This window comes from Anopheles arabiensis, chromosome 2 (genome assembly GCF_016920715.1).
Source record: "Anopheles arabiensis isolate DONGOLA chromosome 2, AaraD3, whole genome shotgun sequence".
In the NCBI taxonomy this organism is placed as follows: Eukaryota; Metazoa; Arthropoda; class Insecta; order Diptera; family Culicidae; genus Anopheles; species Anopheles arabiensis.
The window spans coordinates 37,704,912-37,719,946 of NC_053517.1; the positions used below are offsets into that span (position 1 = coordinate 37,704,912).

Here is a 15,035-nt window from a genome sequence, read left to right on the forward strand (position 1 = left end):
TGCTATAATTTGAAAATCATAAACCCAACAGCTTATAACACTTAAATAAGAGAATAATACGTAAAAGCTTTTTACAAAATAACCGATGGCGACGGAAAATCTCATAAATAATAGTGCTCGAAAGAAAGAGCCTCAAAAACGTCATGTTATGAGTATTTTCAGAAGTATGTTTCACCCCATCTTGAATAATTACAATTTTTGAAGAATCTTTTCAAAAATTTGTAACAATTTAACGTAAAAAAGATCACTTATATTAAAAAACATTTTTAATATACTCTACGGATGGAAAAATGTTTTTTATATGAGTGTGCGGCTTGATTGTTTAGCCATCATATGACTGTACTACGGAAACCTTGAAATCGTTTAATTATTCTTTTAAATTCATCTATAAATATTGTTTTGAATATTTTCTGAAATTATTGAACAGCTGTTTATTTTTAAATTAATTATATATTTGAAATCAGCTATTATAGCTCAAAAGTACACGTTAATTTTAACCTAATTTTAACCACTTGGTTTTATATTGAGCTTTGCAATTGGATATGTGTGTTATATGTAATGTTTTAAAATATTTTACCATAATAATTTACATTACTAAGGGCTGTCTTTTTACTCTTCTGTACATCGTGAGACAAACCATAAATTTAGTAAGGCCCAGCTTAAATGAATACTGTTTAGTAGTTCTACCTCAACCAACGTTGTTGAGCGTTGAAGATAGATATTCTTTTCAATATACGTCTACTCTCACTACTTCTACCTTCATTGCTGTAGCAAACTCATCTAGTCTAAAAATATAAACTAACGCACGCATTATGTAGCATAAAATGAAAAAAAAAACAAAATGTGCAAACAGAACGATTTAATTAGTTGTTGCAGTTGCAATCGTCGATCAAAGACCGCCATAGACGGGCTGCCCGCTGCTTCTCCGCCTGCTCATTGCAAAATCGATCATCGAACGACGATCAGAAAACGCAGGGCTTAGGCACAATGCGGCACATGTGGCACACTCGACACTCGGCTGGGGGGGACTGGGAGTTCCTGCGAGACAAGTGCCTTGTGTGCAGCGTGAGACAGATTCGACATCCGGCGGTGGCTCATTCGCCCCATTTTAGGACCGAGATGCCTTACCCGGTATGGGTATACCGCAGCAGCAGCAGCAGCAACAGCAGCAGCAGCAAATGCGTGATGTTTTAGAAGTAAATCATGAAGTGGGAGGGATGTGACGGGGCAAGACACAACATGTGTGTGCGACGAGCAAGTTTAGGTTTTTTATCTTTCCCAGCACTTGTAGCTTATGCTCACTGCATGCCGCGACGGTCTGCCATCTCTCCGACCGTGCCCATGATTTGGGGACAGCTGTGTGAATGGAGCATCCAGTCGCGAGCGCTGTTCGCTAATGCCTCGGGTTTCCGAAGGGATACCGATCCTTGCAAACAGTGAAAAGGTTCACAAAGGGCACGAAAGCACCCATGGCTATATGTAAGCGCGGGGGGTCGCGATACACCAGACGCAGTCGTCTGCTATCCAGGCCGACACCGACCGACACGTCCGTTCTCGTGCTCAGTCTTACTGCAACTGGACGCGGCACCAGTAGCGCTCTCACACGCCGAGCGTACTTTTCTCATCCAAGAAGACCGGGTATAACGTTCTAAGATTACGCGAAGTGCAGCATATTCGCTCAAAAGCGGTGCTGTGAAATGGTGTAAACGGTAGCATAGGTGGAAAACTCCCCCACCCCACCAGCACGCAAAGAGCGAAACGTGTAGAAGCAACAGTAGTGAACCCGCCACTTTTCGCGCGACAGTTTATTAAAAGAATCGCGGTCAGTGTTGGCCGGTGAAAATACAATTTTTGGCATCGGTGTGCCGCCCGTTTGGTTAACCGTGGACGACACCACGCACCAAGCGGGCAAACGCTAAGTGGGTTAGTTTGTGCACGCGACGCGACGCTCGAAAGGGACGCTTCCATGTGAAGGGTTTAGCATAGCCGGAGTGTTTGGGGAGGAAGACGTTAGAGGGTACGGGTGGTCAATCCAATCCCATGGCCGAATCAAAAGTGACGTTCGACATCTCGTGGACTGCTCGAGCGGCTCGGATGAAGCGACCTTAGCACGATTTTGTGCTTGTGCCCGTTCTGAAATCGACACCCGTACACGTGAGAAGACGCCGTGTATAACCAAATCCTGCCTCAAGGAAGCGCGAGCGCGTGATAGTTTCTGTGATAGTTGCCCGATAGTCGGCCGACTGCATATCCCTGCACCGCATACCCCATTCAATATGGCCACCGCAAGGAGGGCAATGGGAAGGCTAGCTTTAGTTCGATCGTTAGCGATAGCGTCACTGCTCTTACTGTTAGTGGCAATACCATTGGAAGGATTAAAAAATCATCAAACACATCATCATCACCTTCGACACGATGATGGCATCGATGGAAATGTACTACCGCACAAGGGTAAGTTCGTATTTTTCCTTTCCCCCCGCGTCGTTTACAGCTCTTATCAAACCGGACTTGGCTACGATTAGCGCGGCTTTTGTTTACTTCATTTTTTGTGCAAACATAGAAACGCTCATTAAAACCGGCTCGACATCTCCCGCGATGTAATAGAATTAAAGACCCGAGAGGGTCGTCGGGTTGGGCTATATGTTGGTCTTGAGGGTTGGTGCGTCGCTTGCGGTGCGTGTGAGCTTCCGCTAGCGATAAGGCAAGAACTCTTTACTGCGAATACTATCAACGGCGACCGCAGGGAACGAACAGCATCAACCTGCTTGCTTGCTTGCTCCGTCTTGCCTCTTGGCAGTTTGGGAAGGAACGAGAAAGCCTATTGATTTTGTTCCTTGGAACTGATTAAACATAAACGGATGCAGCACATTGCTCTTGGCTCGATCGCGCAAGGGATGCGTTATAGAGATTGAGAGACAAATAAATGAATCTAATTGGGTTCCGTTCTATATATAGATAGAGAACGTACAGTAAGAATACTACAGAAATACTTGCATTGGAAACCAAGGCAATAGGCATCGTTTACAAACAAGTTTCAAAAGTAGCTCGATTTGCTGTAACAAATTTATTTGTTTATTTAATTTTTAGTATGACGGCTTTTTACTAGCCCGAATCATAGTAATATAATATAAATAAATATTTTTTTCAAGAGCATTTTAAACGGTCACTACAACTACAAACAAATAATTATCAGGGTTTTATTCATAGACCATTTACTTATCTTATCTATGATTGTGGTGCTAATAAAAAAAATCAAATAAATCAAATTATATTCGGCTTCTTTTGGCACAACAACCGTTGTCGGTCAAGGTCTGCCTGTACCACTAGTATGGGGGCACGGTCCATTCGGGGCATGAACCCATGACGGGCATGTTGTTAAGTCGTACGCGTTGACGACTCTACTGCCAGCACGGCCATATATAATATATCTAATTATATTTCGACATATTATTACTACTAAACTAATAAATACATTTTCAACGAAAAAATCCTACTTTATCCTAGTTTATCTCAAAATTATTTTTACTCCAAGTTGGAGCCGATGAGGTTTTGCACATTCGTGTGCATAATATGCTATTACATATCACATATCGTACTTTACTGATCTCAATTTTTGTTACGTACACGAAGTACAATTAAATGCGAAGTAAATTATGCTTTATTTCAATATGTGATCGATCGTTTACAAACAGTAACGATCTTTATCTGGCCAGCTAGCAAAACACGATGCCATTCAAACCGGTACCGTTGAGTTCTCCTTATTTTATTATGCTAATGATGCCGTTCGAACCGGAAGTGCCACTGATGTGGTGGGGCGGGGAAGAGGGGTTACTACCGTTTCCGGTGCTGTGCTGTCGTTTCATACACAAGTGCACCACACCACCCGATATAGGCCTTCCCGATGAGTAATAACGCCGATGGGAGGGAAGAAAGAACACTCACTCACACAAACACACCAGCACCGTTCTTACAGCACCTCTCTCTGATCTGATGCGCCTTTAACGGACGTTTGTCTTTGAACAAGATGCCAGCTAAAATTAAAACCATCTTCATCTTTGGCGTATCTCAAGTACGGCTCGAGCACAGAGCACCTAAAGTGGCCAGCTGATGGTTTGCAGACGACGGCCTGCCCCGGCTCGTGGCATCTCGGTACCATCCACGCAATGGGTGATTTACACCGAAACCGATTACTGAAACTCGACTGCAACACACACACACACCCTTTGAAGCGCTTATGCTGCGGGCAGCCAACCGGGCGCCTCCGCTGGGAGGGTTTGCATTTCATCAACACTCGAACGCAAAACTTACTGGCCCGTGCTGCCGTTGCTGCCATTGACACATTTTCTCGGGAAAAGTGTTTCCAGCAGTTGAAACAAAACAAAAAAAAGCGTCCAAAACTCTGGGGGCTTACACTCACCCTATCATCATCGCCACCGACACCGAGTCCGCAAGGAGCAGTTGGCCATCTGCTGCTTGGAATGTAAAGCTAACTCCACAACGCCCTGCCTGCCAACACATTGAATGTCACCAGCTGCACTCCCAAAAGCGGTCCTTTCGACCGCAGGGATATTTGGTGTAGTAGTAATCTGCTTTTTTGTTGTTATTGTTGTTGTATCCACCCCTCCCTTAAAGGGACAAGGGACAGCAGGCAAGCTGCTGGTGCTGGTGCCTTCATTTGCGCGAAAGCAACCAACAAATTCATTCGCCCGAACTTATTGACTCCGCAAAGAACTGAAGCGTGGAATGTGTTTTCGTTCTTTGCTCCCCGCATCGCAACTTGTTCGCTCAGCAGCACCAGCAGCAGCAGCAGCAGCAGGATAATAACAATATTGATAATGCAAACACTAAACTTCGCTGCAATCAAAGCTCTCTCCCCAAGCACGAATGGTTTACGATCAGCTGTTGTTGTTTTATCTGCTCTCGCTAAGGGACGATCTGTCTTTCTTTTCTACTTTGCTGTTTGTGCTGGTTGCGCGCGCGCGCGAATAAGTGGGTGAAATATGGGTTGTGTGGTTTTTTTTTGTTCTGAATTGGTTTGATAGTACGTGAGCGTCCGTCAAAGGCGCACAAGGGATCGAGGCAGGCGGCGGAAAAAGCACGTGCTGCACATGACGATTGGGCTGGACGGCGTTTGGCCAGCCGATTCGCGCGCGTAATGAGACGCGATTCTGACGAACAAGCACGCAAAGAGAAAGTTTCGTACAGTCGTCATACAGTAATTTCGGTACGGCGGACACAAAGCCGGTGAGAAACTTGAACTTTGCCAACACGGCAGGACGTCTTTCTCGGTCGTCTTCGGTCTAGCCATGAAGGGAGGGGAGGTCCTGGCGGAGCATCTGGCGTTGATCTGCACTGTTTGTAACATCTTTCTGCGTATTCTATTCTAGCCATGCTGTGGGGTGGACTGTGTGATGCCTGTGTAGGCGTTTGCTGACCTAGACAGGTTGAATCATCGGACAAGTAGAGTTGGTGAACATGTTAGTGCTTATACTGATGGGAAGCAAAGGCAAACTATGACTAAGAAAATTAGAAAAAGACCATTTAGAAAACTGCTATATAGATTGTTAGTCAATGAGAGTTTCATCTCTTCTATCCAAACGTAGAACACATTATTAAGAAGCATAAGGTCTTCCTTGAAATATTAAGGCTTGTTTAACCAAAGAAACCAAAAGAAGACGAAGAATCAGAAATATGAGTTAAAACTGACGTTGTTTTACAAATTATGTATTGCAATTTGTTTACTTTGCACTGTATTTTTTAATCAAATATTCGATTCTTATATGAATTATATTGAACATTTTAATTTAAAACTTCAGTATCTCACACTTCATGTGCATTACATTACATTACAGGGTTTCCCACGATTTATTGATCAGTTTCCATGATTTTTTGGTGCGTTCCCACGATAATTTATTGGTATCGTCCGATTGGATATTAATACAAATGAACCAAAAAAGCTAAAAAATCATAGGAACTCACCAAAAAATATGGGAACCAACCAAAAATTGATCGTAAATAACCAATAAATCGTAGGAAACCCTGTATGCGTATCTTGTTTTTTAGAATATTTATAATCATTTTAAACATATGTAAACTTAAGCAATACGGCCTTTTTGGACCGTTACTCCTGAATAAAAAAACATATGTAAACATTTTATGAACATTATTTTTAGATCCTATTTCTGCCAGACAAAGTCTACTTAACGGCCATGTCACTGAAAAAAACGCCCAAAAATAGAACCTCCCGTTTCAAATCTTCGCCCACGCCAGACAGCAACCAAAAAAAAAGAAGTCAATTCTACCCGTTCGCGTGCCTTCATCAGGGCAATAAAACTGACCTAAACTGCAACGAAAATGTAGCACAACATTAAATGCACCACCCAACCCATCCTCTCCCGCGTGGCAAATCTCAAATCAATCGAAGTGCATTCATAACACTTGGCGTCTCCATACCATTGACGCTAACTGTGCTAACGCGCGTGAAACAACTGTGGACAAGACACACACACACGGTGCAACAAAAAAAAACAAAAGTCTGTCTCAGAAAACGATTTGTTTATACACAATTGGGGATTCGCTTTTTGGTTTGATTGTTTTTTGGTCGATTTTATGAGCCGTCGGGGTGTCTTTTTTCTCTTCGGTTAGTTTGAACGTAATTCAATCTGCTTTGTCTCGTCCGTTTTCTACCCTACCCACGACTCCTCCATCGGTTGCAAAACAGCTGATTGCGAATCAGAAAATCCCTCCCGGTGCGATGAGTGTCGCTCAACTCACGCTCCCGCTCTGCTCACGTTGCACGTGTAGTGAGCAGTCCATCTCATGGACGCTCGCACTTCTCAGCGTGAGAGAAGCACCCTTGTCTCACCAAACCCGACCCTTCGATGCGCTCGCATTCGCAATCATCAAACTGCAATAAAACTTTAGCCACGCAGTGCGCACGGAGAAAGGGGCGGATGATGCAAAGGCGGTGAACGCAAGCTGTTTCCACACCGTTCCAGGCTCGTCGTTGCAGGCGACCGAATAGACAACAAAGAGCTCAGAACGTAGTTCGAGGTTTTACTTGTTGTTGGTGTTGTTGTTGTTCGTCTTGCTGCTAGCAGTTGGCTTAAGTCTCCACTTTATCGGTGACATAGTGCCGGCTCGAAGGTTCACAGTTTGGCAGCTCCAGTTTTCTAAATGTGAAAATTGCACCGACCAAGTTTCTGCTAGTCACGCACGGGGCAGCCATGTGGCACTAAGGGACAATGAAGCTTCATTTATGCAAAGCTGGTTATTGAAATATGATTTTTTACATAAAACAGATTTTAAATTGTTAAAATTAGTAAAATTCTCATTGTGTGCCCATTTTAATAACTGAGCTTTAAATTTGCACACATGTCAGCATCATAAAAGCTTACATTCCATGTAAAACTTTCCCCCACTCCTTTCTCCTTTTGTTAGCATTTCTTCCCCAAACCACCAACTCAAACACGAGTATGTGAGCTGCTTAATCGACAGGGTGGTTTTTATTACATTCTTAAACTCTTGCAATTAAACTTGAAATGTCTTCTTGAGCTGTGTGTTTTTAATTTACCTTCAAATTGCTTACACACATCCACCCTCTTCCAGCTAGCAGCGCCGGCGAAGGAGTCGCTAATCCAATCTATCCTCTGCTGGTACCGTCTCAGCAGCAGGACACTGCCACACTGACCTACAACCACGGTGGCAAGGTCACCATTGTGCCACTGATCCAGAGTCACGGTCGGCCGGTACCAGCCGGCACCGACTGTCAGTATTATCGGGAGGCAACGCGAGCCCACACCCGACACAACGACGATCGAACGAGCACCGAGCTTGTAAGCTGTGATGGCCGGATCCGGGGGACGGTACGCCTACCGGAAGGAACGTTCCGTATCGAGTACAATGCCACCGCTGGGGTTCATTTTCTAACAAGGTAACGCGCGGAATGTGTGCAATTATTGAAAGATTTTCATTGTTTACTGTTTTTAATTTTTTGTGTAACCAGACTGAAAGATCCGCAACGCCGACCGCTGGTTGGACGGCAGCGTACCAAACGGAATCATCTCAGCACGATCAAGGGTCCGTATCAGGCAAACGCTCACTCAAGCTACGTTGAGCTGCTGCTGGTTGCCGACAATTCGCTGTTCCGAAAGCTGGACCAGGACATGTGGCAGGTGTATCATTACTGTGCCAGTCTCGTTAACCATATCAATATGGTAAGTATGTGACTGTACCAAGGAAGCAATAGATGATAGCTACGTTTGGAACGGTTAGAACAGTATTTGAAGATACTAGTTCAGGAAAATGGTATACCAAATTTGTACAATTTGATAAAAAATAGTACTGAATCCTGAAAACTAAACTGAAAACTTGAATCGATATTAGTCATCGATTGATTCCCAACTCATATCGATAGTGGATCATTTACTGAACGGTCTGGAAGAGGATCCCAAATCCATACTGGGCTTAGAATTGATCCATAACCTACACCGGTGAAACTAATCCTGAACTGATATTGATCCTGAAACAGATCGCGAACTCATGGAATGGTCTTGGAACAGATCTTGAAATCACATCTGGAATTAAGCAAGAATCCAGAATCTGAACTGGAACTAATTCTTAATCAATCTGGAACTCATCTAAAACCGATAATGGTTCTGGAACTACTACCGAACTAATTTCGTTCCTGGAATCTGGATCCTGCACCAATACCATTCCTGGAAGATTCTACACTTCACTACAACGATCTAAACTTGAATCAATCTCAGAGTCATGGAACTGATCGTTACCCTGTCCCAGTTTAAGAACCGATACAGTACTTATTCCGAGGATAAAAATTGGCGTGACTCATTCATGTAGAAGCCACTTAAGTAGTTAGGAACTAATAAATAATGTTGGCGCACTCTAGCTAGAATTTTTATACAAATTATTTAATACAATTAAACAATACATTCACAAAGTTTGAAACGTGGCATAAATATGTATGGGTTGCTTTGAGCTTTGTTCAGATTTGTATTTCGGATAAAGAGTATGTTTCAGTCCTACAGAGTCAGTGGGATAACAGATCTAGATGCACAAAACATTGTAGTTTATATTTACCCTAACTTCAAACATTATTTTGAAGAAACGGAACAAGCCAAATGTTAGAGCTACGGATTTTAACTATCCCTTCCCCTCTTTCTCTTTTTCTCCCTCAGCTATACAATCCACTTAACATCTACATCGCTCTCACAAACGTCGTGGTGTGGAAGGATACGGACCGCATCAACGTGTCGACGCGTGCAGAAGAAACTCTCAACAGCTTCCTGGCTTACCGGTCCAGCGTACTGTTGCACGATCATCCGCACGATCATGCCCAGCTGCTGACGACGATCGAGTTTAAGGACAATGTAATCGGCAAGGCCAAAGTGGGCGGCATGTGCTCGGACCGCAGCTCAGGTGCAATCGTGCGCGTGCACACGGACGATGTGGGCGTACAGGCGAGCACGCTGGCCCACGAGATGGGCCACAGCTTCACGATGGAGCACGATGAGGACGGCGACTGTGCCTGTCCGGATCGGAAGTGCATCATGACGCGGACGGTGACGGGCCTTACGCTGCAGCACTGGAGTAACTGCAGTCTGCAGCAGCTTTCGACAGCGCTCGGCCGGGGGCTGCATCACTGCCTTTCGAACCGCCCGTCCCACCTGGCGTTCGAGAGCTGCGGCAATGGGTTCGTGGAGTCGGGCGAGGAGTGCGACTGTGGGCTGGAGGAGGCCTGCGAGAATCGGTGCTGCGACGCACGGACGTGCCGGTTGCGCGAAGGTGCCCAGTGTGCGACGGGCGAGTGCTGTGATCTGGAGACGTGCCAGTTGCGGGAACCGGCTGTACCGTGCCGGGGGCAGCGGGGCGAATGTGATCTGCCCGAGTACTGTACCGGGCGGTCGGAGTACTGCCCGCCGGATGTGCATCGGCGCGATACGGAACCGTGTGCCGGCGGGGAGGCACACTGTATGGCGGGCCGGTGTCGGACGCGAACGGACCAGTGCAGGGCGCTCTGGGGACCCTCGGGACATGCGGCCAGCGAAGCGTGCTACGAGGCGAATGCGAAGGGCATCAAGTACGGTAACTGCGGGTACGAGGGCCGGCCGGCCGAGAGCTTCCGCAAGTGTGCGCCGGCGGATGTGCAGTGTGGGCTGCTGTTCTGCCACCATCACAAAGCGGACGAGGAGCTCGAGCTGGGCGAATACAATGGTGACTCGCGGTACAGTGTGCAGAAGGGCAATGAGACGATGCGGCACGTGCTGTGCCGTTCGGCGTACGTCGATCTGGGCGAGGGACAGGGCCGCCATCCGGCCTTTGTACCGGACGGGTCACCGTGCGGCGAGGGGCGGATGTGTTACAGACAGCGGTGTGAAAGTGTCGAACGATTGAACGCGTGGGGCATCGGAGGTAAAGTGTGTGCGCACGGCTGCTTTGGACGAGGGGTGTGCAACAGTGAAGGACATTGCCACTGCCAACAAGGATACGATCCGCCGTACTGTGAGCATCAGGGCGTTGGAGGATCGCTTGACAGTGGACCAGCCTCTACCGAGACGGCGCTTTGGCGTGACTTGCTAACGTTTGCGGTGCTCACGCTGCTCGGCTGCACGGTGTTGCTTTTGCTAGTGGCCGTCTGCATTCGAAGCTTTCGCAACGGTGGCTTCGCTCCGTCACACTGGGGACGGGGGCACTGGGGCCGCCCGTGCAGGGTGCGTGGTACTAGTATGCGGGAACCGATCAAAACGGCTACACCAATTGCGTCTCGCGACATATCCCTACCCAAGTACCATTCGTCCACCCGGGACATTAGCGACGATCAGCAGTACCGACCGATCGGTGGAGGATCTTCTTGGGAGCAGCTGGGAACAGGATCGGGCGTACGCGTGCTAGCGGTGCCTCGATCCCAGCAAGATGGCCGTGAGCCACCACTAACGATCGAGTACCGGATCGTTCCGACCATTCAACGGCATGCACCACTTCCACCAGTCCCTGTCCATCGACAGCGACCGTTTTAGCGTGGCTTCCGGTTTGCTCAAACGAATACTACCAACGAACAATAATCGAAGCTCTCTTTTTAATGTCGTCTTCGTCCCATTTTTAACCATAAGACTAATGTGTAAGACACTAAAGGCAATAAAAAGAACACACCCATCCTTTCTAGTCATATCTGATAAGGGAATGTTCAGGACCATCAAAGGTACTAAGAGTTGTCGAATTCTTTATTATCCGAAACAACAAAATTTGAGTTTGAGTGATGTGCCTTGAAAAAGTTGAACGGTGAGTTTAACTAAAGTTTCTTTTTATTAGTTTATATGACTCTGTTTTAAGTGTAAAGATATGTATAAATTCCAGGGTGCTGGTTAAGTGTTTTTTCTAACAACTGAATTCCCGTTTGCCCTGGCAATTTACGGATTCAGTTCATATCAAAAGAGACTGATTCTGAACTATTCTCAAGAGTGTAACTGAACTCTTATTGCTCTTGGAACTGACATTTAACTCATAATGGTCCTGAAGCAGACATTTAACCCAAATGTTCGACTATTCCGCTATCATTGCCCATCTTTACAACCATATAGGACATACGAAAATTTAATTTAGTCATTTTGAACTTATGGAATATACTATTACATGTTCATATGGCATATGGATCATCTTATCCGGGCTCACTTATTATTGACCCGTGCCCCATCTTCTGCAAGACTATTTGTGTACTAAGCAGCCATTGCAGGAGCTGAATCCTGTACTCATTTAGACCCTGGATATCATAACTCCGCACTTCGATCTAGGAACTGATACTAAAATCATTTCTCACCTTTTTTTGGTCCAACATTTTTTTTCTCGACTAGTTTCAGTCCAGGAATGGAACCCAACTCTGTACCTATCCAGGAACCGATACGCTACATCATCCGACCCAGCAACTAATTCTACTACCATACTGGTTAATTAACTCGGCAGCAGTTTGGTGCAATGAAAAAACTGTTTTAGAACTATACAAAACGTGATTTCCTATTAAAAAGCATAAAATAATAGAGAATTGCTCTAAAAACCCTTACAAGGGTGTTGATCCACAAAAGAAATGATATACTACGTAGATCAGCAAGATGATCTACAAAGAAAAGAAAGACAAGCCGAACGGTAAGAAGAACAAGTGTAACGCTTAGTAAAATTAAAATGTATTTTTACCTCAGATTCAAGCTATTTATCATTGCATAGGTCCTCTGGCCCTCACATAATATCCATCGGCCTATGTATAGCTTACACTGACAGTTTGTAGTTTTGTTCACTGTGGAACTATGGACAAATGCAACAAACATAACCACTACCAAGAGTGTAACTGAACTCTTATTGTTCGTCGAACTAATATTTAACCCATACCGGATCTGGAACTGGTCCTGAACATTAACCCTGAACTAATGCTGATCTCGTATTGTTCCTAGAACTGAGCCTGATCATTTACCGGCCCTTGATCTCGAACCTACATCAATTCTGGAACTATTTCCCAATCAATTGCAGAGCTGATGCTGTACCCAAAAGCATATCATAAATCATCTAAACTGATTCTAAAATCATTTACCTTAGAGCGTTTCTACATACATTCGGAGAATGCAGCTGAGAGATGGCTGTGAGAGAATTGACAACCGGTTTCTCACGCTGGTGTGTGTAGAAGCTCTGAAAAGCGCCGAGATGAGACATTTGAAATGATGTTGAAACAATCCATTTTAATCGCTAAAATGAAGTCAAAAAAGTTTCTTTTACTTTTTAATAATATATCTACGATTATTAGACAGCAAAAATGCAAACTATAATTGATCGATCGCTATAAACTGCCAATTCAATATTTTCTCAGCTCCATCGTTCTTTGCATGCCGAGGAGAATTCTCTCACCGAAAATGCTGTCAGACGCTGTCAAAGCATGCTGTCAGTTATTTTCTCAGCTGCATTCTCAGTGTATGTAGAAACGCTCTTAAAGCGTTTCTACATATTAATAATGTCATAATTTTTTGAACAAAATAACGTCAAAATGTATAATCAGTACGGCCTTTTTGAACCTTTACTCCTTGAATTAAAAAAAATATCAAAAAATTATTTTCCAAAACATTCAACAACCGAACAGACAACGACAAATCAGCCCTGTCTGCAGAGATCCAAATGAAAAAATCATTCCCTTTCTTTCGCTCGCAATTCAGCCTGTCAACCAGCAACGCCTGTTACGTGGCCATAAAGCACTATGGGCATCACCGTTTTGGCCGCAAGTGGACGACCACAACGTCTGAAGTAGTTGTTTTGTTATTGTTTTTCACCAACTGGAACAGAACGGTCGGATGGGTGTAGCTGCGCGTACTTTCCTCCAACATTTTGCTCTCTAGGAAGCCGTCGCCCTAAGTTCTAGTACTCGCGTGAAGAGTAGTTGTGTTTTATTTGTTTCGACTCGCGATTCTTCTGCCGCTGGCCGGGGGCCCAAGCTCGTTTCGGGGTTTTTTTTTGTTGGTCCAAACCGTGTGTCGCTTTATTTCCTGCCCATGTTTGTAGGGGCTCACGCTGCAGTGCGGCCTCCTTTGTTTCCGTTCTCTCAAGTGCAGTGGTGTTGTTTGTTCACATCGAAGTGTCTTTTTCACAATCGCTCCCGCTCGGTGCTATCTCCGTTGGCGCTAACGCAATGCGTTCGCTGATATGTTTGTGGTAAAAGTGTTTCGTGCGTGCGTGCTGTGAGTGTGGGTCTATTTTTTTTTGTTCCTTCCACGAGCCCATGAGCCAGCAGTAGCCAGCAGTTGCGTGTCAAATACCGGGAGCAGTGCACGGAAACGCCTCAAACGAAAAGCTCTTCATAGTAGCAGTTGCGTAGCTCCCCGAAGCGCATTGTTTACCGCACAGTGTGCACAGTTGCGCGAGCGCGCGCCTGTGTGTTTGTGTGTGGTGGTTTGTTCTGTGGGCAGAAGCGCAAAGAAGGTTGCTGATGTGCAACGGTAACCGTGTTTGAAGAAGTGCGTGGTCGGCAGAATGCAATCGTTTCCGCTGTGCAGTTCGTTGTAGCGCAATAGTAGTGCGGATCCGGATGCGTCTGCCTGTCTGTGTGCAGTGGGTGCAATTTCGTGAAAACACAATGGATACGGATCGATGCAGCGTACGCGCTGCGTACAGCCGCATGGGCAGCAGTCGACGAACGGCGGCATGTTACAGCGAGTCGCCCTGCACCCCGAAGCAGGCACAGCTGGAAGTAGGGCTAAGCGTTAAGCCATGTCGACGACCGCCGCTGGCCGGGCAGCAGCAACAGCGACCGACCGGCGACGAAGATGAACGCCGAAGGAAGCGAAGAAAATGCTGCACCATCCATCTACGGCAACGAAGCGAGCGAACGCAGCGCATCAACCCACAGGCGTACGGTATTGCTATGGAAACGGGAAAACGGGGGCTTCTCTACAGCCCACCCCAGCGAAAGATCGTTCATCGGCGCAGCGCCCTGGTCAGCGCCTGCTGTGTGGGTTTGGTGTTGCTGCATCTCGTTTCGCTGGCTGCAGCAACGCCGCTGTCGATCAAGCCGGATCACCACTATTGGCAGCCGGTGGCGTCTGCGGGTCGTGCAATGGTGCAGGAGAATTTTGGCACAGGTAAACGACTCACAACATTTATCCCTTTTTTGGATTGCTTTCTTGCACAAATTATTTTTATGTTTTAATATTAGAGAGTGTGATCGACAGCGTATGATCATCGTTAATGTCGTAGTTGTACTATTCGCTTACTGATGTAAATGATAAGGATGGGTGTGTGCGTGTGTATTCGTATTAGAGCGACGACCGGATGCCTTGCTTTCGATTATCAACCGTCAACTTTTGACCCCACATACACACGAACTTCCTCCATCGAACGAAAGAGTACGATTATTCCAGAATACTGTTTGTGTATAATAATGCAATGCGTGTTCCACGTGCAGTGCGTGTGTATGCGTGTGTTGATGTCTGTGTTTACCAATCGGGCATTTACACGCCAAGAAAGCAGCGGCACCACATTCAGGGATG

The 15,035-nt window shown here is 45.7% G+C and overlaps 1 protein-coding gene across 1 annotated transcript; it reads left to right on the plus strand.

Annotated features, from left to right (window-relative positions):
• The first annotated feature begins 1,494 nt into the window (after positions 1 to 1,494).
• On the plus strand, positions 1,495 to 11,227 carry LOC120908749 (zinc metalloproteinase-disintegrin-like EoMP06). The gene is made up of 4 exons (XM_040320081.1): positions 1,495 to 2,451; positions 7,609 to 7,933; positions 8,006 to 8,216; positions 9,198 to 11,227. Exons 1-4 carry the CDS (start codon positions 2,277 to 2,279, stop codon positions 11,034 to 11,036), a joined length of 2,550 nt encoding a protein of 849 aa, XP_040176015.1. The 5' UTR covers positions 1,495 to 2,276; the 3' UTR covers positions 11,037 to 11,227.
• Positions 11,228 to 15,035: the final 3,808 nt, after the last annotated feature.